Source organism: Musca vetustissima, unplaced genomic scaffold, assembly GCF_032173495.1.
Source record: "Musca vetustissima isolate MV318-11 ecotype Yass unplaced genomic scaffold, APGP_CSIRO_Mvet_v1 utg17141, whole genome shotgun sequence".
In the NCBI taxonomy this organism is placed as follows: Eukaryota; Metazoa; Arthropoda; class Insecta; order Diptera; family Muscidae; genus Musca; species Musca vetustissima.
This window is the reverse complement of record NW_026873712.1, coordinates 1-26,432: the sequence shown is the minus strand read 5'-3', so window position 1 is coordinate 26,432 and position 26,432 is coordinate 1. Positions and strand designations below refer to the sequence as shown.

The following is a 26,432-nucleotide window of genomic DNA, read 5'->3' as shown; positions in this document are numbered from 1 at the left end:
TAAATCCACTCAATGTCTTGATTTGCTCTAAATCATATGCTAAATCGACATTATTTCAAATTGTGTTCCAAAAAATAATCGTTTCTCCTTAAAGTATGCTTGAGAATTAGTTAATATTCAAAATAAAAATTCGGGTTAAAAACTTCAAAATACTGATAATGGTGTCCTACTCTTATATGGAGGCTAAAAATATGGGCCTTCAAGAATCATTTATAGTAAATATCAGCCGCATCGTAGCGAAATTGCTGCCAAAGTCTTTAAAATATCGAAAATGTAATGGTGCGGTTATATAAGAGCTACATCAAAACGTAAACCGATATAGGCAATTTTTGGTAGGAAGATTTGACACACAACGAGAACCTGATTCGGTTTAAAAATGCACCCAAAAAATCCATACTTCAAACAATATTGATCATTTTTTGTAGGGAGATTTTTTATTAAAAATAATATTCAAAATATAAATTACAACTAATTTGGTTGAAACTCCAGCTCAAACTCCCCGAAAATATCGAAATTTGGGATAATATGGGGGCTACCCTACAAAATGGACCAATATTGATCATTTTTGATAATTTTTAAAACAAAGAAACTGCGCTACTAATTCAAACGTTCAATTTAGTGAATAATTGATTTTAATTTAGTTTTCTCCTTCGGAACGTTTTTAGTGTTTCTAGTTCCATTTAGTGAATAATTGAACACACATTTATTTCGTTGTTTATTATTTCTATGTGACTCCTAGAAAAGAAAAATAAGTAATTTTAAAATAAAACAATGTTAATTTCAAATCCTGACATAATAAATAGCTGCAGGGTTTGTCGTAACCCTAATCAGGACAGTGATTATGAGTGTATGTATGAAATGGCCAAGGAAGATGCAGCAGCCATGACACCACCATTGACGGAATGCGGCAAACTTTATGAGAATTTGTTTACAAAGGTAGGAGGAAGGAAACAAATTTCTAGAAATTATTAATGAAAATTAATGGAAAATTTAATTTTGTAGCTATTACCCGAATCCTACGAATATTATCCACGTTATTTGTGCAACAGTTGTGGCCTACAAATGAAGTTATTTCACAAATTAAAAGAAAAGGCATTGAACACTTTGGAATATTTAAGTAAATTGTATGATGAAGCTGTAATGGCATTGGGTGAGGAGGGAAGGGTGCCGATGCCCCCACCACCATCACAAGAGTTATATGGTGAAGAAGATTTTGTGGATAAAAATCACCAAGGTGAATTGATGGAGGATAACCATCTATTGGTGGTAAAACCACCACAAATAGTAACAGACATGATCCCTAATGCTTTACCAAATGGAGTTTTGATATTACCTAGCGTTACCACAGACCATAATGAGGACAGCAATAGAGTTGCAAACATTGTGTCATCTGCTATTTTGGAAACAGATCAATTAAATGATCAGCCGAGTCATGAAGAAGAAGACACTGTCGTAGATTTAGAAAATTGTGTTAGCTTGGATAAATCCGATTATGTCATGGAAATATATAAAGTTATTGATGATACAACACAAAGTGATAATAATGTACAGGAAATGGAAATGGAGAACACCAACGACCATTATCGTGATGATAACGATGATGATGATCAGACGACGGTGGTTAGTAGCTATGGTGGTGATATGGAAACTGTCACAACAAATTCTTTGGATAATTTTACAATTGAAGAAATCGATTCACGTTTGTCGTCGTGTAATGATGAACAATATTCGTATATTGATTCATATGTGACAAGTGAAAAAAGCTATAATTCCTATGGAACAATAAAAACAACAACAACTGCAAAAAGGCGAAGAACCACCGATAGTCGAAGGACATTATCAATTGGTGAGCCCATACAAATATATAATTGTACAGAGTGTACGGAAATATTTACCGAATTGGAGGATTATAAATATCATAGGTGGGTAGAAGGGGAGATGTGGGGAATTTTATTGGAAGTTTTATTTTAAATTTATTTCTTTTTTTATTTCATTTAGTACCTACATACATGCCCAGAGTTTTGCCTGCAAGATGTGTGACACAGTATTGAAATCGGCCCGCAGTTTGGCCTCACACATGAAAAAACACACCGAGACCCCAGCCTTTCAATGTGAAATTTGCCAGCGCACCTTTAACCAAAAAGTCCACTATCAATATCACATGAATCGCCATAATAATATACGCAATTTTAGCTGTGATCAGTGTGATAAAACTTTTCTGGCCAAGGCTGATTTAAAAGTTCATCAACGTTTGCATACCGGTAAGGATGAACGGGTAATTTTTTTAACAAATTTTTATCATTTAAAATTTGTTTGTTACTTTTAAGGCCATCGTCCCCATGTCTGTGATGTGTGTGGCAATAGCTATATGCTGGCCGAACATTTACGCACCCACATTCTCAAGCATATGGATGTTGAATTTAGATGTGAATTATGTCCGCAAAAATTTGCCAATCCGAAAACGTTGAGACAACATGTCACCACCATACATGCCTCGGAGCCGAGATTTAAATGTGAATTTTGTTCAAAACCATTTCGGCGAAAACATCATTTGCAGGTAAGAAATGTGAACCCATTTTCGTTAGACATATTCACAAAGAACATTTTCTTTTTTTTTAATTTCAGTATCACATGAAATTACACCCGCAAAAAATTTCAACCAATGACGGCGCCCCTGTTAATGGCAAGCGTCATAATAAAATAAATGATAATTATCTGTTGCATGAACAGGATGTTGATAATCCTGATGAAATTGTAACAAACGATTGTGATGATGAGGATGAAAATGATATTATCAAAGATTCCGGTTTTGTGGCCTTAAATGATGAAACCATTTTAATATAATTAAATCGAAATTTAGGAAAAATAATTAATATTATTAGTCCCAATTTAGATTAGGCGAGTTTACTTGCGGCAAGTCTTTTTTGAAGGAGAGAGGGGCAAGGGAAATAGAAATGGAAAAAAATTGCTCGTACCGACAATTTTCTGGCAATTCGTTTTGTATATTTCGTATTTTTTGACATTTTATATTTATTTAAATGTGAAAAAACTGTTTGAAACAAATAAAAAAAAAAATTTTTTTGAAACCGAATTGCCTTGTATAGACGCATGAAGCAAGTTCAAAAGAGAACGATAAGAATTGCCGCAAGTAAGCTCGCCTAATCTAAATCAAGACTTACATTACTTATTTTTAAAAGTATGAGGAATCTCATTTTTTCGATATTCTTCTCGAAATATATGTATATTTTTTTTTGTATGAATCGTATGAAGTACATATTATATATGTATTGATATTTAGTTATAATGTAATTTTAGTATTTTTTTTATTTTTAAACAAAAATTAAAAAATGAACAAATTTTCAAATAAAAAATCGCAAATTTTAAAACAAAAACCCTGTACCACCGGCGCGGTCGTTCCAATGGAGAGGAGACCATTCCTTTATAAAAAAAACATTCCTTTATAAAAAATATCCTACCAAAGGTGTGGAATTTTAAAAAGTATTTTTAAACGTCCTACCGAAGGCATGTACTTACTTAGCTGGCTTGTGACAGAACTTTAGTTCCATAAGCCGAGCTTAAAACATTCACCTTGTCTGAATCCTTGCTCGGTATTAATGATTGAATGATTTTGGATTTTTTTTTTCAAATATTTTTTAAATGTCTAGTAATAGATCTATCAGGATTAAAAAAATGGAATTAAATAATACATTTTTTGATCCCCTCTTCCCATCGAATGAAATTCCACCAAACTTCTTCTTTTTTATATTAATTTGTTAATTCAAAAAAAAAATGTTTAATTGATTTTGTTTTAATTTTATATTTCCTTGTTTTGTTGTTTTTGCTTTTTTGTTAATAATAGGTTTTGTTGTTGTTACTGTATAATTTAATAATTATTAAATACTAAATATTTATATTTTGTTGTAGTTGTTGTTTGGATCTTTAATTTTATTTTTAATTTTTTTTTTTTTTTTTTTTAAGCACTTGTATAACAGAAAAATTGTATTTTTTATTTAAATATTTTTTGTTTATTTTTTTCATAAGCTGTACTTATATATAAAAAGAAATTAACATTTAAACAAAAAATCAGGCAACAAAAATTAAAATTAAAAATCGTACACTGGAGAGAGAGAGAGATTGTGTGGATGGGAAGGGATCTTCTTCACCTAACCTCCAAAACCAAATAAAAAATTATTTTTAAGGTATTAGTTAAAATATTGGGAAGTGAAAAAATATGACACAAAAAATACAAGGCATTCGTTTTTCAATATTTCCTTTTTTAATTTTTATAAGAAAATACTTTTTCCAAAATTAAATTTTTGTGTTCCTTGCTTGAAGAGAGGATATATAGACAGTGGAAATATCCTTTCTATGTGTCTGATTGTGTGTTTGTAAATATATAGATAGGGCGGTTAGATTTACTGGTGGAATTGGTTTTGTTTTTTTTTTTAATTTTTTATTTTTAGAAAGCTTAGTGCTATAAATCCAGGGCGATATTTAATTTCCTTTTTTACAAAACTTATCTATTTTTTTCATTTTGAACCAACAAATTGAGCATATAGACATCTAGGTTTATAAACTAAAAACAATGTTTAAATATTTTAATGGCATTTATATTTAGATTTGATTTCACAAAAAATGCGCTAAGGAAAAAAGTAGGCCTTATAAAAAAAAAAATTGTCGAGAATTGTAATATATATATATATATATACATATTTTTAATTCGAATAAAAAAACTATAGATTTTTATTTCAAAATATATATTTTTTAATTTTAAAATATTTCCATTATTTAAAAAAAAAAAAAAACAAGTGAAAAAGCATTAAGTTCGGCCGGGCCGAACTTTGGATACCCTCCACCATAGATACACTGACAGGTACTTGAAATGAAAATATAGGGAATATACCATATACAAATTTCAGCAATTTTTAATGAAAACCCCAAAGCGTGGACTGATACTAATACCGCATGGTAGAATATACAATCCTCGAATTACTTCAATTTAGATTACAAAGTTCGATTACATAGTGTAGGAATTAGCGCATATTTGGGTTATAGTTATATGTGGGCTATACCCAATATTTTTGTTTTGTGTCTCAATTCTTTCCTTCAGGAGGTATAATTATATCGTATAATATTATTTTATCGTATGTTTCGAGTTTTTTAATGAATGATTACAACCGATGGCTTAATCGTTTTAGAATTCCATAATTTGTAGGATAAAACTGACTATTTCGAGTAACGATTATCCCCTAAACTATGGTAGAATACGCCTATATGGGGACAACACCTACACACGGAACTAATCAGTTAACTATTTTAATATAAAAGGGGGTTATATGGGAACTACCTTAAAAGGGGGTGAAAGAACACATTGTACCAAATTTCAGCGAATTCGTTTTAAAAACGCGCTTAAACAACCCAAAATACCGTAAATTGGGGGGTACCGTTATATGGGGGCTAACAGAAAATGTGGACCCATATTAATAATTTGTAGTGAGGACATTTAGTACCCAAAAAGAACCCAATGTACCAAATTTCAGCGAAATCGGATGAAAAATGCGCTCAGAGACCCCAAAATATCGAAAATTGGGGGGTACCGCTATATGGGGGCTACCCGAAACAATGGATCTATATATATATACTTTTTAGTGGAGACATTTGGTACCCAAAAATAATCCATTGTACCAAATTTCAGCGAATTTGGTTTAAAAACGCGCTTAAACCCCCCAAAACACGGTAAATTGGGAGAAACCGTTATATGGGGGCTACCGGAAAAAGTGAACCGATATTAATAATTTGTAGTGAGGACATTTGGTAACCAAAAATAACCCAATGTACAAAATTTCAGCGAATTCGGTTGAAAAACGCACCAAGAACCACAAAATATCGAAAATTGGTTGGTACCCTTTTATGGAGGCTATGCCTAAACGTTGACCGATATAGCCCATCTTCGAACATGACCTGCCTGCAGACAAAATACGGTTCTGTGCAAAATTTTTGGCGGTCCATCTCAATTCGTTTAGAGGCTAGAGTGATTACAACAGACGGACATGCTTTATAGGGTCGGCAATGATTTAAAGAATATTGTTATCGATTATATTTTTCCATGGGAAATTTGTTATCGATAACATTTGTTCATATAAAAAATTGTTATCGATAAAATTTTGTCCTAGAACATTTTTTATCGATAACTTTTCTTTATATAAAAGTTATTACCGACTGTTTTTTTTCTTTAAGAAAAAGTGTTATCGATAACATTTCTTTATAGAAAAGTTTTTTTGGAAAGATATTCTTTATAGATATAGTTGTAATCGATAACATTTATCGATAGAAAAGTTATTACCGACAGATGTTTTTTATAAAAAAGTTGTTTTATCGATAATTGTAATCGACAAAGTTATAATAAGAACAATTATTATCGATGAGTTTATGCTATAGAACATTTGTGATCATGAAAGAAAACGTGTTATCGATAAATTTTCCTAATGAAAAAGTTATTATCGATAACTTTTTTAATGAAAACGCTATTATAGATAGCTTTTCCTAATGAAAAAAATTATTACCGATAAATGTTTTTCTGAATAAAAAGTTATTATCGGTAACATTTCTTCATGAACAATTTTTTATCGATAACTTTTCTCAATGAAAAAGAAGTTATCGATAAATTTTTCTAATGTAGAAGTAGTTATTGATAAATTTTCCTAATGAAAAAGTTATTATCGATAACTTTTTTAATGAAAACGCTATTATAGATAGCTTTTCCTAATGAAAAAATTATTACCGATAAATGTTTTTCTGAATGAAAAAGTTATTATCGATAACTTTTCTTAATGAAAAACTTGTTATCGATAAATTTTCCTAATGTAAAAGTAGTTATCGATAAATTTTCCTAATGTAAAAGTAGTTATCGATAAATGTTCCTAATGAAAATGTTATTATCGATAACTTTTCCTAATGAAAAAGTTATTATCGATAAATGTTTTCATGAAAAAGTTATTATCGATCACTTTCCCTAAAGAAAAATTATTATCGATAAATGTTTTCATGAAAAAGTTATTATCGATAACTTTTCTTCATGAAAAAGTTATTATCGATAACTTTTCTTCATGAAAAAGTTATTATCGATAACTTTTCTTCATGAAAAAGTTATTATCGATAACTTTTCTTAATGGAAAAGCAATTATCGATAATTTTATATAATGAAATAGTTATTATCGATAACTTTTCCTAATGAAAAAGTTATTATCGATAACGTTACTTCATTAAAAAGTTATTATCGATAACTTTTCTTAATGAAAAAGTTATTATCGATAATTTTTCTTAATGAAAAAGTTTTTATCGGTAACGATAACTTTTCATAATGATAAATCGATAACTTTTCTTAATGAAAACGCTATTATCGATAACTTTTCGTAATGAAAAAGTTATTATCGATAACTTTTCTTAATGAAAAAGTTTGGTAACTCATCGATAAGTTACCAACGGTGGAGGGTATAAAAATTTAAATGTAATTTTAATTGTTAATTTAAACACCTGATTATTTTTTTAAATAACAAAATTTATTGTTTTTTTTTTTATTAATTCAATGGAAATATATTTCAATGAGTTTGGTTTTTTATTATATTAAATTAATAAAAATGTGTGTGTTTTTTATTTTGTGTGTGTTTGAAACAAAACAATAAAGAAATAAAAAATCTTAAAACATGGATTTTTGTTTTTTTTTCGTTTATTTTTAATAATTTATTAATGTCTTTTGTTTATTGATTTTTTTTATTCCCAAAAAAGGATAACCTGTCCAAAAAATTTAATATTTTTCTGTTGTTGTTATTGTGAATGAAGAAAAAAGAAAGTCGTTCGGCCTTCTTCTTCGTTTCTTAAGCGCGGCAACGTTTGTAGGGGAATAGATAATACTTGTTGTTGTTGTTGCTTATATAAAAATTTGTTTTTGTAAGGGAATATAATATCATGAATAGGGGATTTTTTTTTTGTTTGAATTTCCTTTTTTGATTAATTTCCTTGTTTGTTGTGTTGTTGTAATAGTAATAAAAATAATATTAAAAATAAAATACAAATAATTATAAGTAATATCATTTAAAATTAGAGAGTAGTAAATAAACATATATATTGGATAGTAGTTTTTGTTGGTTTGTTTGTGTGGTAGTAGTAGTATAAAAAAAACAGAGTTAAATAAATATATAAGTATATGCGATGCGACAAAAATTATTTTTAATATTAGGAAACAAAAAAAAGTCCTGTTTTTGTTTTGTTTTTCGTTTAATAAAAAATATTTATAATAAGAAATACAGAGTAAGGAAAGGGGGCAGAGAGAGATAGATAGAGGAGTATGGGGAATTTTTTTAAAGTTATTATTAATGGCAATGGAAAATAGCGTTAGATTATTTTTTATTTTAGAATTTATATAACAGGGAATTAAAAAAGAAAACAAAAAAACAGACAAACTAATTTCTTTTAATCGAATTTATATATAACGAGTTGTTTTTCTATATCTCTTTCATTATCACAAATCTCATGGGTGTTAATTTACGTAAAAAATTGAAAAAAAAGAAAAAAGTAAGGTTAGGTTTAAAAAAAAAATATGGGTTATTGGGGCTGTATTACAAATTTTGTTACAAAAGCAGAGAGAGAGTGAGGAATATAAAATCTTGTGTCTTTAGGTTTCATTATTTATAAAAGGGGAAGAAGATTTGAATTTGTTCCTTTTTTCATTTCTTGTTGCTAGTCATTGTCGTTTTTTTCATATTTTTTTGAGTTTTGTTTTAAACGCAAAATTGTTGTTAAATATATATGTGTGTGTTTGTGTGAGTGTTAATTGAAATTTTGTTTTTAAGTGCATTTTCTAACGGCACTGTTAATTTTCTCTTTTTGTTTTTCATTACTGATTTGTTTTTATATTTATATATGACATTTAAAGTTAATTATATAACTACTACTAGAGGCTGGTTTGCTATCAATTAATCTTCATTTGTTGTTGTTGTTTTCTTTTTTTTTTTCAATTTTTTTTCATTAATATTTAAAATATTTTCTGTTTTTTATTTTAGAGAGTTATAGTAGAGAGTATTTCTTCTTGTAATCTTTTTTTGATGCTTCATCATCTTCTCCTATCTTCTTCTTCATCATCATGATCATCATCATCATCTTGCTCGAGAAAGAGACAGCGTAGTTTTTTCTTCAATTTCCTCTCTCCCTCATATCCCTTAACGTTTGCCCGGTGGCTTAACCGTACACGACAGCATCTCTTCTTTGGCCAATTTGGTGCGAAAATCAGCCATTAGATCCCTACAGCTGGTTGCCATCTCGGCCAATTGTGTAAAATATGCCTCACCCTCTTTACAATACGAATCCTGATCGTAATCCACGTAATTGGTTAGATTATACAGGCGCATTGATTCGGGTAGAAATTGTGAGAGGAAATCGTTAATAGCACGATGTTGATCGACAACCATTTCTTCGGTTTGTTGTAAATCGGATATAGCAGCATGCTGATCCAATAGTTCATCAGACATATCGTGTTCCTGGAGGAAAGAAAAAGTAGAAGAAATTTTAAATTTTAAAATCCAATTCGATAAATATTTTTCTCGATTATAAATAACAATTATGATTTGTAAGAGAAATAAAAAAAGAAATTTATCGATAACAAGTTTTTTTAAAACAACTTTTTCACAAATTTTAAAATACAATTCGATAAATGTTTTTTTCGATTATAAATAACAATTATGATTTGTAAAAAATTAAAAAAAAACGAAAAATTATCGAATACAAGTTTTTTTTAAAAGAAAAATTATTTTGCAACACTACTTTTTCACAAAGAAAAGTTATCGACAACATCGTTTTCATAAATTTTAAATTTTAAAATTCAATTTATTAAATGTTTTTTCGATTATAAAAATAACAAATATGATTTTTTTTAAAGAAAAATTATTTTACAACACAATATTCTTAAGGAAAACATATCCCAATATGTTATCGATAACAATTTTTTTTAAAGAAAAATTATTTTACAACACTATTTTAATTGATAGCAAACCATTTTTATTCAGATATCAATTTTCTTTATAAAAACAGTTATCGAAATTTTTCTTTACTATAAAACTGTTATCGACAATTTCTTCGTGAAATCTTTGTTAATATGATATCGATTAAGTTGTTATCGTTTTTTTATTTACTAGAAATGTTCATATTGACAATTTTTCTTTATAGAAAAAACAGTTATCGAAAAATGTTCTTCAAAGAAAATGTGTTATCGATACATTTACTTTAGAGAAAATGTGTTATCGACAGCTTTTCTTTAGCGAAAATTTGTTATCAATACTTTTTCTTTCAAGAATATGCGTTATCGATACATTAACTTTCAAGAAAATGTGTTATCGATAGATTTTCATTAGAAAAAAATATGTTATCGATAACTTTTTTATATAGAAAAGCTAATATCCGTAATTTTCCGTTATATATCGATACATTTTCTTTATAGAACATGTGTTATCGATACATTTTATTTAAATAACATGTGTTATCGATACATTAACTTTCAAGAAAATTTGTTATAGATAGATTTTCTTTACAAAAAATATGTTATCGATAACTTTTTTTATATAGAAAAGCTAATATCCATAATTTTCCTCTATATAAAACTTGTTATCGATAACATTTCCTTACAAAAAATTGTTATCGACAAATGTAATTTATACTAAAATCGCTATCGATAAATTTTCTACCTAGAAAAATCGTTATCGATATCGTTTCTTTAGAGAAAATGAGTTGTCGATAACTTTTCTTCCATAGAAATATCATCAACGGTAATTTTTCTCTATAAAAAGTTGTAATCGATAATTTTTTCCTTCCTTAAAAGCATATATGTAAAATGGATTATCGATAACCTTTTTTATACAGATAGTGTTAACCATAATATTTCTTTACAGAAATATGGTTATCGATAAAATTTTTTAATGAAAATGTATTATCGATAACTTTTTTGTGGAGTGAATTTTTAGGAAAATTTTCTGCTTATTAAAGTTGTTATCGATAAGTGTATCTCGTAGAAAATTTCATTGTCGATAATTTTTCTATATGTAAAAGTTTTAATCGATAAATTTTCATTCCGTAAAAGCCAATATCGTAAACTATACACAATTTGTTATCGATAACTTTGTTATACAGAAAGTGTTATCGATAAAATTTCTTTACAGAAATTTGGTTATCGATACCATTTCTTTAGTGAAAATAACTTTTCTGTATAGCCATTATCGGAAATTTTTCTGCATATTAAAAATTTTATCGATAAATTTATCTATATGTAAAAAGCGGTTACTGATTACTTTTCTTTGGGAAAGAGTAATTATCGATAACTTTTCTTGATAGTAAAAGTATTATCGATAACGTTTCTTTAGGAAAAATTTATTATCGATAACTTTTCATTAGAAAAAAAATAATTATTTATGTTAATTATCGATAGCTTTTCTTTAGAAAAAAATTGTTATCGCTCTCTTTCCTTGATAATTGTTATCGATAACATTTCTTGATAGAAAAAGTTGTTATCGATATTCTTTCTTTCGGAAATTTTTTTTCTTGATAAAAGATTTATTATCGATAACATTTCTTAAGGAAAATATTATTATCGGTAACCTTTCTTTAAGAAAATGATAATATCGATAATTTTTCTTTATAGAAAATTTAATATCGATATATTTTCTTTAAAAAAAATTATTATCGATAACTTTTCTTTACGAAAAATTTGTTATCGATAACTTCCATTAATGAAAAAATAATTATCGATAAATTTTCTTTAGGAAAAAGTTATTATCGATAAAATTTCTTAAAGAAAAAATAATTATCGATAACTTTTCTTTATGAAAAAGTTATTATCTATAAATTTTCTTTCTTTTCTTCTTTATTATCGATAACATTTTCTTATAAAAAAATGTTATCGATAATTTTTCTTTAAGGGGAACTTTGTTATAGCGGTTATTAACATTTCAAAATCAATACTCACGCTCAACGAACGCAACAATGCCAAATCATTTGCCGACATTTGTCCATTCTTATTGTTATTATTGTTATTGTGATTTGTTGTGTGATTATTATGTCGCATTGGCTTCTGTTGAACATGTTGAATATTGTTGGTTTCCTCGTCCTCTTCGTACATCAGCTGTTCGGCATCCTCTTCGCGCAATACATCGGGCAACTCCTTCACAACTAATTCCTTAACACGATCCGCATAACGTAATGTGTTTAGGGTATGTTCACATGAACTTAAACCCGGCGATATCATGGCAATCATACAGGTCTTACTCTTCTCCCCGATAAAGGAATCACGCAATACTTGTGTTAGTTTCGAGACACGGAACGGTAAATGAGCCGATTGTTTGCCCAACGCACGTATACACTCTTTTAAAGCCAATAGGGATTTGTTGATTTCAGCACCTTCCATACGGGTTTGACGATTGGCGGACGATGTGTCAGCACCGCGTTCATTGCCAGCCAAATCGATGAATGAGAATTTGCCGTGGATTTTTGTTGAGCCCGGTGGACGTAGGACAATTTGGAATACTGCATGTGAACGGGATGAGTTGGCATTGGCTGAGGTCTGGCCGGAGGTGCGAGCATTGTTGCCGTGCTGAATTAATTTGAGCACTTCTTCAACACTGTCGACTACCTTCTCGGTGAGACCGACGACTTGGACCTGTTGTTTGCCATCTTCTAGTACGCGAAGTTTTTGTTTATCGGAAAGTAAATCAAAAACCTGGAAAATGAGAAGAAAAGGATGGGTGTTATTGGGGTGAGATTAATGGATGAAAATGATAAAAAGCAGACTTACTTTGCCACTATAGATTTCAAAGAAACTGGCCGAAACAACTAGATTCAAATGACGATACCGTGGTCCATTGAGATAATTGAAAACGTCCTTAGCTGCCATTGCGTATATACCATTTTTACAATCCTGAATTTTGCCATTGAATTCGCCACCCATGGTGTGTGTTTTACCCGAACCGGTTTGGCCATAGGCAAAACATGTGGCCATGCCACCTTCGAATATGGTTTGAACCAATGGTTTGGCGGTGTATCTGTTTGGGGGGAAAATAAAAGGGAAATAAGTTAATAACAATTAATTTATTGAATATTATTTAACAAAGGTTTGGGGTTCAAATTCAACCTAAAAAAAAACAAAAATAATTATTTTTTTTATTTAAATACAATATGTTTGAAATCATTTACACATCCGCCTATTGTACTGTTCGAAAATTTAAATACTTTTAAAAAATCCATTAAATTTAAATAGAAATGATTTATATACAAAATGTAAACATTGATTAAATTAAACAAACACACCTCAGTATAAACAAAACAGAAAAACAGACTATTTTTTGTTTTGTAAACAATAGTCATAGAATTTTCAAAACGACAAACAAAATTTCAAAAGAAAAAAAATCAAATTTCACTGATAAAATACTCCATTCATAATGACGATTTTAGGCTACGGCCAAGCCAGCCATACCCCCAAATCAAATTTTCAGAAAAAAAAAAAACAAATCGGTCTTTAATTTTTCAACTCAGTTGCCAAAGTTTGAAATACATCGACAACAACAAATTCAATGTCAAATGTTTTGGTTGAATGCAATACTACTAAAAGTCTTTACCACCATCATCAAACAGAAACAACAACAAAGATGATTAGATGCCACACACTCCACCACTCCACAACATGAATGAGTTTGCAAAACCAAAAACAAAACAAAAAAATCCAAAACTTTTTAGTTTTGTGGTGCCAAAAAGGAAATGACCCACAATTATGGCCAACATTTTTTTTGGTTTTAAAAGATAATTACTACTTTAAGTTGCAATAAAAAAAGAGAGTTCGTGAAAACAAATATAGGAAAAAAATCAATTTTTTTAAAGGTCAGATTAGGAAAGAAAATTAAAAAAAAAAATCTGTATATGTAGAAGGCAGCTTTCCCATAAAGAAAAATTATCGATATCAACTTTTTCACGAAGAAAAGTTATCGGTAACAACCTTTTCACAATGGAAAGATATCGACCACAACTTTTTCACAAAGAAATGTTATCGATAACAAATTTTTACGAAAGAGAAGTTATCGATAACAACTAATTCACAAAGAAACGTTATCGGAAACATCTTTTCTACAAAGAAAAGTTATCGATAACAACTACTTCATAAAGAAATGTTATCGATAACTGCATTTTCAAAGAGAAAATTTATCTATAACAACAATTTCACAAAGAAATGTTATCGATAACAACTTTCCACAATGAAAAGTTATCGATAACAACTTTTCTATATAGAAAAACTAACGATAACAACTTTTCTATATAGAAATGCGATCGATAACAACCATCTCACAGAGAAAATTTAGAGATAATAAAATTTTAACAAAGAAATATTTAAGATAAAAATTATCGATAACAAATTTTCCATAGAGAAAAGTTATCGATAACAATTTTTAATAGAGAAAAGTTTTCGATAAATTCATTTTTAAGTATTGAATTTGTCGATAACAACTTTTTTATGTAGAAAATTTATCGATAACCAAACTTTCAGGAAGAAAATTTATCGATAACCAAATTTTCAGGAGGAAAATTTATCGATAACCAAATTTTCAGGAAGACAATTTATCGATAACCAAATTTTCAGGAAGAAAATTTATCGATAAGAACATTTTAATAGAGAAAAGTTATCGATAATTACTTTTTTCATAGAAAAATGTTATGGATAACAAATTTCCTATAAAGAAAAGTGGACGATGACAAGATTACCATACAGAAGATATTTAAATTATAAAATAATAGTTATCGATAATTACATTTTTCAAAAAGAAAAAGTATTTTATCACATTTTTCAAAAAGAAAAAATTTCTATTGCACATTTTCCATAGAGAAACGTTTTCGATAACAACTTTTCCATATGAAAAATTTCTCGATAACTACAGTTTCAAGTATTAAATTTATCGATAACAATTTTTTTATGTAGAATAGTTATCGATAACCAGATTTTCAGGGAGAAAATTTATCGATAATTACTTTTCCATAGAGAAATGTTATCGATAATTACTTTTTCATAGAGAAATGTTATCGATAATTACTTTTTCATAGACAAAAATGTTCGATAACAAATTGTTCATAAAGAAAAGTGGACGATAACAAACAAGATTACCATACAGAAAATAAATTATTATTATAAAATAAAATGTATCGATAATTACATTTTCAAGGTGAAAATTTATGGATAAGAAAATTTTAATGGAGAAACGTTATCGATAATTATTTGTTCATAGAGAAAAGTTGTCAACAATAAATTTTCGAGTTTTATGCCTTTTTTGGGGCGAAGAAAAATTAATCGATAACAACATTTTCCTGCAGAAAAAATTATCGATAACAATTTGTTTTTGTAAAGAAAATATAACAATAACATAATTTATCGTTAATAAATTTTAATATTCGATTTTTAATTTTATGATATCTCTCTACCGTTCCTTCTCTCTTTCTCACTCTCCATGTTTTTCGCCTTTGCAAGTTTTCATCACTGGCAAAGGTTAATGAATTTTCCACAAGGAAATGAATACAATTACAAAAAAAAAAGAAGACAAGACAAAGGCCAATAACGGAGTTAAGTTTTGAAAAAGACAACAAATATAAATTAATATTACACACACACTCACACACACACCTCTTATGTGAAAAAAATGCAGCAGTCAAAAAAAATTTGCAGATCGTTTTGAATGAATTTGAAAAAAAAATGAATGGATGGGTGGTTGGCTGGTGAGTGAGTGACATTATATAACTTATATATAAAATATTTCGGAACCTGAGACATACATTGAATAATGAATGTTCCAAAGACAGACCAGACCGCCAGTCAGAGAGACAGATATCAAGCAGTTGGTTTTCTGTTACCATCTCCTACAATTATTTCAGTTTCATGCATTCAAAGCAGAGCGGCCAAACCAGCTGTTGGGCCAAAATTTAATAAGCGCCAACAAGACACTTCACCACACTCATCGTTGTCGTCATCATCATCATCCTCCTCTTAAAATCTGCAGCAGAAAAAAATTTTGCTAAATAAAAAGTAAAACCAAGATCTCGGATATGAACAAGATCGCATTGCGGGACTGGGGCGCTTCGTTGCTGTTGTGTGTAGAGCAAAAAGAGCAATAGCCCATCCACCAACAAACAACAAACAGCTGGAGAGAAGTCGATGCCAGCCGAGCAGAGTGAAGTAGTAAGGAGGAAGGGAGGGAGTGAGGTAGGGATGTGTATATTTGTGTGGAGTAGCTGCTACTCTGACTAAGAAGTATAGCCGCCGTTTGCGCCGTTTGAATTTTTGGATGACTAATCTGATTTGAACGAAGTGACGAAGACAATGGACAACAACAAAACCACACAAACACACAGCCCGCCGCCATCCTCTGTTGTTTGAAAAAAATCTCATGGCACTACTACTACTCCAAAACATAAATCTTTAATAGAGAAGACGGAGTGTAGACGACTACGACGACTACAGACTTTGAGTTTAAAAAGAATAAAATCGAAGGTTTTGGATCATCAATGCACACTTCATTGTTGTTGTGGTCGTTGTTGTTGATTTTTTAATTCATACCAAAAAGAAGGTCATCGAATTTGTATTTTCAAATTTTAACGACTATTTTTATTTGTTTTTAATATTAAAAAAAAAGATCAGCTGTTATTAAGACTCTCACTCTCTCTATTTCGCATTCTTCCCATAAAAGGCCATCTAACTATAATAATAATTAATTCATTACCATACGGATTGGAAAGAATTTCTATTAATGTGTTTGATGTTCTTCCTTCTTCTCTTTGTGGGACAATCACAATAAATTACTCGGTTAGCTCATAAGTTATTTTGATATTCCGATTTCTTTCTATAGTTTGTGGGTATGAATGTCTGAATATGGTAGTAGTTGTTATTATTGCTATGTGAAATTCTTTTGTTTATATGAAAGAAATAAAAACAATTTTAACTGACAATGATTATCGTCATCGTGTATCGATTAATGTGTTTACATATAAACGATAAAATGATTTGATTTCTTATTACAAAGAACATTTAAATGTAATGCAATCTGGAATTGGCAAGCAAGATTAAAATATGTTTATATATAATTTCTAATATTTCCAACAAAGAGAAGTCTTCGATAACAAGTTTTATATAAAGACAAAATTTTTCATTAGAATTATCACTTTTTCTTTAGGAAAATTTATCGATAATATATTTTTCATTAAGAAAAAATTTCGATAATAACTTCTTCATTAAGAAAAGTTATCGATAACTACTTTTTCATTAAGAAAAGTTATCGATAACTACTTTTTCATTAAGAAAACGTATCGATAATAACTTTTTCATAAAGAAAAAGTATCGAAAAATACGTTTTCATATGATAATTACTTTTTCATTAAGAAAAGTTATCGATAATAACTTTTTCCTTAAGAAAAGTTATCGATAATAACTATTTAATTATTTAATGTTATAGATAACTGCTTTTTCATTATTAAAATTTATCGATAACTACTTTTACATTAGGAAAATTTATCGATAACTTCTTTTTCATTAAGAAAAGTTATCGATAATAACTTTTTCATTAAAATAAATTATCGATAAAAACTTTTTTCATTAAGAAAATTTACTGATCAATACTTTTTCTTTAAGGAAAGTAATCGATAATAACTTTTTCATAAAAAAATTATCGATAATAGCTTTTTTATTAAGAAAAGTTATCGATAATAACTTTTCTATAAAGGAAAGTTATCGATAATAGCTATTCTATAAAGAAAAGTTAGAACTTTTCTATAAAGAATAAAGTTATCGATAATAATTTTTCTATAAAGAAAATTTATCGATAATAAATTTTTCAGCATTTCTATAAAGAAAAGTTATCGATAATAGCTATTCTATAAAGAAAAGTTATCGGTAACAAATTTTATATAAAGAAAAGTTATCGATAATAACATTTTTATTAAGAACATTTATCGATAATAGCTATTCTATAAAGACAAGTTATCAATAATAACTTTTTCATTAAGAAAATTTATCGATAATAACTTTTCTATAACTTATCGATAACACTTTTTCTTTCATGATCAGAAATGTTCTATAGCATAAACTTAATGATAATAATTTTTCTTATAATAAATTTGTGAATTACAATCGTCGATAACAAATTTTTTTATAAAGAACATCTGTCGGCAATAACTTTTCTATAGATAAAAGTTATCGATTATGACTTTCTATAAAGAATATCTGTCAAAAATAACGTTTCTATAGAGAAAAGTTATCGATTAGAATTTTTCTTTAAAGAAAAACAGTCGATAATAAATTTTATATAAAGTTATCGATAAAAATTTTTTCTTGGAAAAAAATTATCGGTGACAATTTTTTTTTTCAAATTTCCTATGGAAAGATTTTATCGATAACAAAATTTTCTAAGAAAAAATATTATCGATAACAAAATTTCTATGGAAAAATATAATCGATAACAATTTTCTATAAAAAAATTATCGATAAAAGCTATTTTATAATAAAAAACTTATCGATAATAATTTTTATTTTATCGATAAAATTATCGATAACAAAATTTTCTAAAAAAAAATATTATCGATAGCAAATTATGGATGGAAAAATATCATCGATAAAAAGTTTCTATAACGAAAATTTTTATAATAAAAAACATCGATAAAAATTTAATTTTTCTATGAAAAATTGTTATCGATAACAAATTTTTCTATTAAAAGATTTTGAATAATTGTTTTCGATAACAAATTTTCTATTAAAATTTTTTCCAAAATTTTTCTATGAAAAATTTTTATCGATAAAGTTTTTTATGAAAAAAGTTATAATAAACTTATTAAAAAAAATTAACAAATTTTCTACGAAAAAATGTCACTGATAACAATTTTAGTAAAAATATATCGATAACAACCTTTTTATAAAAAAAACTTATCGATCACAATGATTGTCACCACAAATTCGCTCTCTCATTAATTTGACTCTCTTTTCCCCTTTGTTGAGCCTTTTAGTTCTTTTACCTGTATTAAGTGGAAAAACTGATAAATCGATAATAATTCTTCTTTGATGAAAAACTTATCGATATCAATGATTGTCAGCCCAAATACGCTCTCTCATTTATTTTTAGAGCTCCATTGAACCCGGTAGATATACACACAAGGTATATATAAGCGCCTGGCTCACTGCGATCACCTTTCCATTAAAAATTCAAAAAACGGAGAAAAAACAAAGACCATTGGCCGGACCATATGTCAATTGTCATGTCAGTGTCTGAGGAAAACCAGCAACAACAACACAACAAAAATGAAATGAAAACAAAACCGAACCGAACCAAAAAAAGAGAATGCGGTGTTGAATTAACACGCTCACGCAAGGTCGTTGTTGCTGTTATGACTTTTTATTGCAAATATATTGCTGCTGTTGTTTTTGTTGTTGTTGTGGGGGATGAATGGATTTGGATTATCAACAGAGTCAGTCAACATATCATTTGTTAAATTGCCTCTGCTGCTGCTGTTGCAAATCAAAATTGCAGAAAAGTTCGGCCGGCAGGCGATAATTATGAGAATTACCTATGATGGTTTTTATTTACGAGGGGAGAGGGGATGAGGGAGGGGGGTTGGAAATTGATTAGATAGCATACAGATATATCCCCAACAACAATAACAGAATAACCAATAGATCCGCAAAATAAAACGGATAGAAACAAATTTTAGACATGGAACGACGAAGCAGAAAAAATTCGTTAACAACAAATCAAGAAAATCCAGATTTCTATTATTAAAAAAAGAAAGTAATCGGCTAAAAGAAATATAAATTTTAGTTTTTATTATTTCATATTCTTTCAAAACCACCAATGATTCATACAAAAAAATTAAAATCAAATAACAAGTATTCTTACTACAATTTATCGAAATTTCTTTGTCGCGCTGAAATTGTTTGTTGTGATATTTAAGAAATTAAACACAACGATAACAAGAACAACAAAAAATTCAAAATCAATTGATGAATCATTGTCAACATCACCCCTAACACCAGATCGACGACCACCACCATCATATCAACAAATTACGTAGCTCAAATTTTTGATCGTTAAAAATTTGAATTCCTAATCACAATTTTTTTTTGGAAGGGGAATTATGGTGTGTCACACACTTCCTGTTGAGGTTTAGATTTAATTTGAAAAGGTGAAAATCCATTCATTGATAAACTAATTTTCTATGAAATAAAATTATCGATTAAAAAATTTTGGATCTCAGAACACTGAACGGTAATAATTTTTCTAATAGAAAAGTGGTGTGAATAAAAATGTTTCTACAGAGGTAACGAATTGATAATAAATTTTATATATAAGACATCTTTTAAATTTTATCGATAACACATTCCAATAATAAAACTTATCGATAATAATACTTATCTACAGAAAATTTATCGATAACAATTTTTTCTATAGCAAAATATCATCGACAATTACTATTTTTATATAAAAACTGATAACAATTTTCCTAAAGAGACAAGTTATCGATGACATTTTTCTAAAAAGAAAATTTATCGATAGAACTTTTTTATAAAGAAAATTTATCGATAACACTTTTTCTATAAAAAAAATTATCGATAAATTTATCGAGTTTTGTAAATAAATGTTATCGATAACACATCTTCTATACCAAGAACCATTCGATAATACTCTTTCTTATCGAAAATGGGTTCGAAAATAATTTTCCAATAATAAAAAGTTATCGATAATAACATTTATCTACAGAAAAGTTATCGATAACAATTTTTTCTAAAGCAAAATATAATCGATAATTACTATTTTTATATAAAATTTATTTTTTAATAAAATCTTTTTATATATAAAAAAAAGATTATTTATATAAAGAAAATTGATCGATAACATTTTTTCTCTAAGGAAAATTTGTCAATATTTTGTTATCGAAAATTTATCGATAACAAAATATTGATAACTAATTTTCTTCTAGGAAATTTCATCAATAAAAAATTTATTTTTATAAAATTTATCGATAACAAATTTTCTATTTAGAAAAATATTGATAATTAATTTTCTTCTAGGAAAATGTATCGATAACAAAATTTCTATTTAGAAAATTATCGATAACAACGTTTCTATATCATCGATAATTACTTTTTTTGTATTAAATCTGATAATACTATTTTCCTTTTCTACAAAGAAAATGTATCGATAACACTTTTTCTATAGAGAAGTCTTCGATAATTTCATTTCCATTGAGAAAAGTTGACGATAACAAAAAAAAATCGAGAAAAAAAATTTTCGATAATAAATTTTCATAAAGAACAATCATCGATAACAATTTTCTATGAAAAAAGTTATATCCTCTACAGAACAATTATCGATAAGTTATCGATAACACCTTTTTCATAGAAAAACAGTTTTCGATAATTCCACTTCCATTGAGAAATGTTGACGATAACAAAAAAATCGAAAAAAAATCGATAATCAATTATTTATAAAAAACAATTTCTGTAAAAAAGTTATCGATAGCAGCATTTCCATAGAAAAAAAATATTAATAAAAATGTTTTCGATCTTCTGACTTTGTCATCGACGGTCTCTTAACGTAGCATATGACGTCATCATTGGGTATCTTCAGAGGAAATAATAAACCACAAAATGGAAAATACCCTAAGATCTATAAAAGGAACCTTGAAAACCATATCTCTCCCTTTCATTTTCAATTGCCCTCTCGATGAGGGTGTTAATTACAAAATAAATAAAAAATAAAAAAATTGGTAAATATACAGTCGAAATCGATTATAACGACGGGTGAGGGGCCCGGCGGAATTGGTCATTTAAAACCAGTAACAAATAAAGGGAAAACCTCCTTTTTTTAAATCGCTGTAAACGATTTTGCCTATGTATCTTAAACTTAGCTTAGACCCATATAAAATCATACTCACTTATAAACCATGGCATTGTCACAGCGATCATCGAAGGCATAATCAAAACGAAATTTGTGATTTTCCAAAAATTTCGTCAAATCGACTTTGTTGCGCGGCTCGTGTACAATCAGTGTGTCCTTGCGTGGCACCGATATAACATCGATTTCTTTGCGATTGATTTCCTTGCGCGACAGCGGCCTCTTTCGGACACATACCGTAATTTGATGATCTTCGACAGCGGCTCCATCGATAAGAGGATTAAATTCCAATGTCGATTGGTATTCACGTATCATTTGGGCTGTCTCCCAGTTGGGATTGCCGGGATCCTGATTCATTAAAGCATTTTTCTCCTCTTTGATTTCGGCCTGGCGGGCTCGTCGCTTCTCACGATTCTCCTTTAGTCGTTCGACCTCTTTGACGACATAGGAACGGCGAGCGTTGCCGGCGGCCACGGAATTCGAACCGGCACCACCATATGATGAGGTATTGCCAATACTGGAGGTGTTTGTTGTTTGTCCAATACCGCCGCCACCACCACCACCACCGCTACCACTTCCCGAATTGGCTGAGGCAAGACGTGAGGCATTGTTGGTGGTACGCGATCGTACAATACCGGTGGTGGGCGGTTGTATCTGTTGTTGCTGAGGCGGCGGTATATTCTCGACATGTTCGGCCACCGATGCCGATGACAGTATATTGGACGAATTGATTGTGGCCCGATTCGTGCGATGACCAATGGCACCCTGTGTTGCATTGCGGGACAAATTCATAGGTGCTGTGGCAATTTTTTTGGGTTCCGGAGCCGTGTGCACCACCTCCTGTTCGGCCTGTTCCAAGACCTCGGGATTAAGGGCCAATATGGCCTCGAGTTCGACCTCTTTGCCCTTGGTCTCGCCCCGTTCATACCATTCGACTGTGATTGATTTGCCCGATTCATTGATTTTGGAGACAACGGCCGCATGAACACGGCCATCCGTCCGTTTAATATTGACACTTTGGCCAATTGTTATGAATTCCATTGTGGGAGTTGTGGTTGGTTGGTTGGCTGCTGCGCGGCTGGCTGGCTGCTGCTGCTATGACTACTTGTGCTGGTGGCTGACTGGCTGGCTGACAGACTGGCTTAATACTTGTTTGTTGTCTATGGATTTAATTTTTTGGCGTAGGTTCACACAAAAAAACACAACCAGGCAGGCAGGGCAGGCAAGACACGACAAGCACAACCGTCGTCACCCAGAGTAACAGTTGAAGAAATGAAATGAAACAAAAAAACAACAACAATATTTAGTTTAGTTTAATTGCAGTAGCTGACAAAAAAATAGATTTTCTGTCGTCCGTCTGTCGGTCGGTATCGTTCCAAAAAAAATAACGTCAACGTTTGTATGACTTCAATTCAAAATCCACACACAATCACAAACGTGCACTCGTCGGTCGCACATACAACAAAAGCTCACACACACACATATGGGATAGGCAAGGCAATGAAGAACAAGAAGAAAAAAAATACAAGACACGAAAAAAGTGAGGTTTGGTGTCACTGCTGCTGCAAACTCACCGCTTTTTGTTGTTGTAACGAAATCCAACTCTTTTTTTTTTGTGGAACTAATAATTAATTGAAGTTTTAATAAAACTTTGTTTTTTTTGTTGGTTGGCTTTTTTTCACATCTAATGACAAGATAAACAATTTTCTTCTCCCACACTCACTCACTACTAGTTTCGTTTCTTTTCCGCTCTCTCGCCCTTTGTGGTTATTACAATAAAATTTGTTTTTTTATCTTTGCTTGCAATTTAAAAAATCAATTTAATAAAAAATTACTTCAATTTTCTCACTTCACACACTACTTCCTTATTTTTTCTTTCTGTTTTTTGCGATTTTTTTTCAATTTGCTGCTGTCGGTCGCCGTTGCCGCTGGCTTTTGACAGGAGGCACAGTTTCTTTTTATTGTTTCTTTCTTGGTTGCCTTCTGCTCTGCTACTCTGATCAAACAAATTTGTGTGTGGGCATGACGTTTTTTTGTCTTGCAGAAACTTGCTTTTTTCGCAATTTGTAGTTAGTTTAATTAATTTACATTGATTTGTTGCTGTGTTTTTTACTATATATTTTCCGTTGAAATTCTTTTTTTTATAGATTTTTTTGATTACTCACAAAGCTCCTTGCTTGCTTCGTTCTGGCTTAACAAATAGAAAATAACAAAACAGCTGCAGAGCGCTGCGGCACAAGTCTGTCGTCTGTCAAACAAATGTAATTTTATGATGTGCTGTGCTGTGTGTGGTGAGTGAGTGAGCGCGAGTGTGTGTTTGTGTGTGCAAATGTGTGTCGTTATTCTCTGTGTTGCTCAATTTTCGCCTGCAATTCAAATACAACTGACAGCTGAGCAGTAGCAGAAAAGGCAAAAGAAAAACGGGAGGCAAAAAGGCGGCGAATATTGTTTACACAGAGTTGTATTTTTGGCAATGCGTTTGTGCAAAAAAGGTCACAATCAGACAGGGTTTACATGATTCAGTTGATTTTGGGTGGGGGAAATAATTACAAATTATTATAAAAATAAAAAAATTAAAATAAGAAAATACAGCTGACAGCTGAGCGGCCACAGAAGCGAATATTGTTTACACATGGTTGCTTATTTGGGCAATGTGTGTGTAAAAATGTCAAAATCAGACAGGATTTGCATGATTCAGTTGATTTCATGATTAGGGAAATAGTTTAGGGAAATAGTTCAAAAACTCCCATTCATAACTTCATATTTATTTTAGGTATTAAATATTAAAATAATGAACGAATATTCTTTACACAAGGTTATATTATTGGCAATGTGTGTGTGTGTGTGTCAGAAATGTCACAATAAGACAGAGTTTACATGGTAGGAGTATTTTAATTCATTTTCAGTTAATTAATGAGCGATTTCAGGGAAAATAATTAAAAAGGATTAATTTAAAGACAAATTAAAAATTTAAAAATAATAATTTAAAAATAAATTAAAATAAAAAATACAACTGACAGCTGATCAGCCACAGAAGCGAATATGGTTTACACATGGTTGTTTTTGAACAATGTTTGTGCAAAAATCCCACAATAAGACAGTGTTTACATGGTTCTTTTAATTCGTATATGTACAATATGGCGCTTTTAGGTAAACAAATTTAAAAGCAGATTAAAATAAAAATTAAAAAAATAGATAAAAATTAAAAAAAGATATATTAAAATAAAGTTAAAAAATTGATGTTTTTAAGGAAAACAATTTTAAAAGCCCACATTTCCGTTAATTGGTACACATTTAATGGGAAATAAAAATGGAAAAACTCAGCGAATTTTGTTGGGGGTACCGTTATATAGGAGCTATGCCTAAACGTGGACCGATATACCCCATCTTCGAACATGACCTGCCTGCAGACAAAAGACAAACTTATGCAAAATTTCAGTACCCTATCTCAATTCCTTCAGAAGATAGCGTGATTACAACAGACGGACGGACGGACATACATGGCTAGATCGTCTTAGAATTTTACCCTAATCAAGAATATATGTACTTTATAGGGTCGGAAATAAATATTTCGATGAGTTAAACGGCATATACATTAGAACTTTTTACCGGGTTAACCTGCTTTATGAGGATTTATTTGACATATGTGCAAAGGAATTGGCAATTGAAACCCACTGGGTTAACGAAATCCGGTTAAATGTAAACGTACTATTACAAACGGAATGACAAAATTAATATACCCTCCATACTATGGTGGAGGGTATAAAAACTAATTAATTTTTTTAATAATAATTTTTTATGGAATTTCTTTTCTTATTTATTATTAGATCAAATAAAGTTTTTTCGTGTTTTTTCTCATTTTTTAAAGGGTTTAGCCGTGGTTTAGTGATTATTCTATATCTAAAGCTTATTATTGCCTCGTATAAATAAGCTATAAGTGTTTAATTTGTCATCTGTCATGCAACCGAAACCGTTACAATGAGTTATTTCACTTTACTACCAATTTATACAACTCTGTATGCGGCAATATGGAAATTAACCGCAACAGCCATTTTTCGATCTATAGAAGCCTACAAAATAACATCTATCACTCTCTCAAGGAATTTTGGCAGTCAGTCACTCTCTCTCTCGCGCTTTCTTTCATTCTCTTTGCATGCCCTTTGAGAGTGACAATTATGCTGTTTTTTAGTAAAAAAAATGACTAAAATAAAAGAATTAAATAAAAATGGTAGTTAATAAGAAAAAAACAATAGTTAATAAATAAAAATAATATTATTTTTGTTAAATCAACTGTAAATTAAATACATAAAAAGTTAGTTGCCCAAAATAAAAATTAAACAGCTGTTTTTGTGGTATTAAGTTGTTGTTGTGTGGGTGGGGGTGGGGAATGGCAGAATGACAGTTACGTTTTTTAAAGGCCGACAAACAAAAACAGAATAAAAAGGAAAATGTATAAATTTGGGAGGTAACCACCATTGTTGGCTG

General features: G+C 29.6%; 2 protein-coding genes across 2 annotated transcripts; one reads left to right on the top strand and one right to left on the bottom strand.

Moving 5' to 3' along the window:
* The first annotated feature begins 858 nt into the window (after positions 1-858).
* On the top strand, positions 859-2,326 carry LOC133327664 (zinc finger protein 62-like). The gene is made up of 3 exons (XM_061536190.1): positions 859-936; positions 1,003-1,922; positions 1,999-2,326. The coding sequence occupies exons 1-3, from the start codon at positions 859-861 to the stop codon at positions 2,324-2,326; spliced, it is 1,326 nt and encodes a 441-aa protein (XP_061392174.1).
* Positions 2,327-9,214: 6,888 nt separating this feature from the next.
* Positions 9,215-23,014, bottom strand: LOC133327653 (kinesin-like protein Klp10A). Its single transcript, XM_061536179.1, has 4 exons — positions 21,988-23,014; positions 12,833-13,079; positions 12,008-12,757; positions 9,215-9,533 (listed from the first exon to the last, which is right to left on the bottom strand). Exons 1-4 carry the CDS (start codon positions 22,986-22,988, stop codon positions 9,216-9,218), a joined length of 2,316 nt encoding a protein of 771 aa, XP_061392163.1. The 5' UTR covers positions 22,989-23,014; the 3' UTR covers position 9,215.
* Between the last annotated feature and the right edge of the window lie 3,418 nt (positions 23,015-26,432).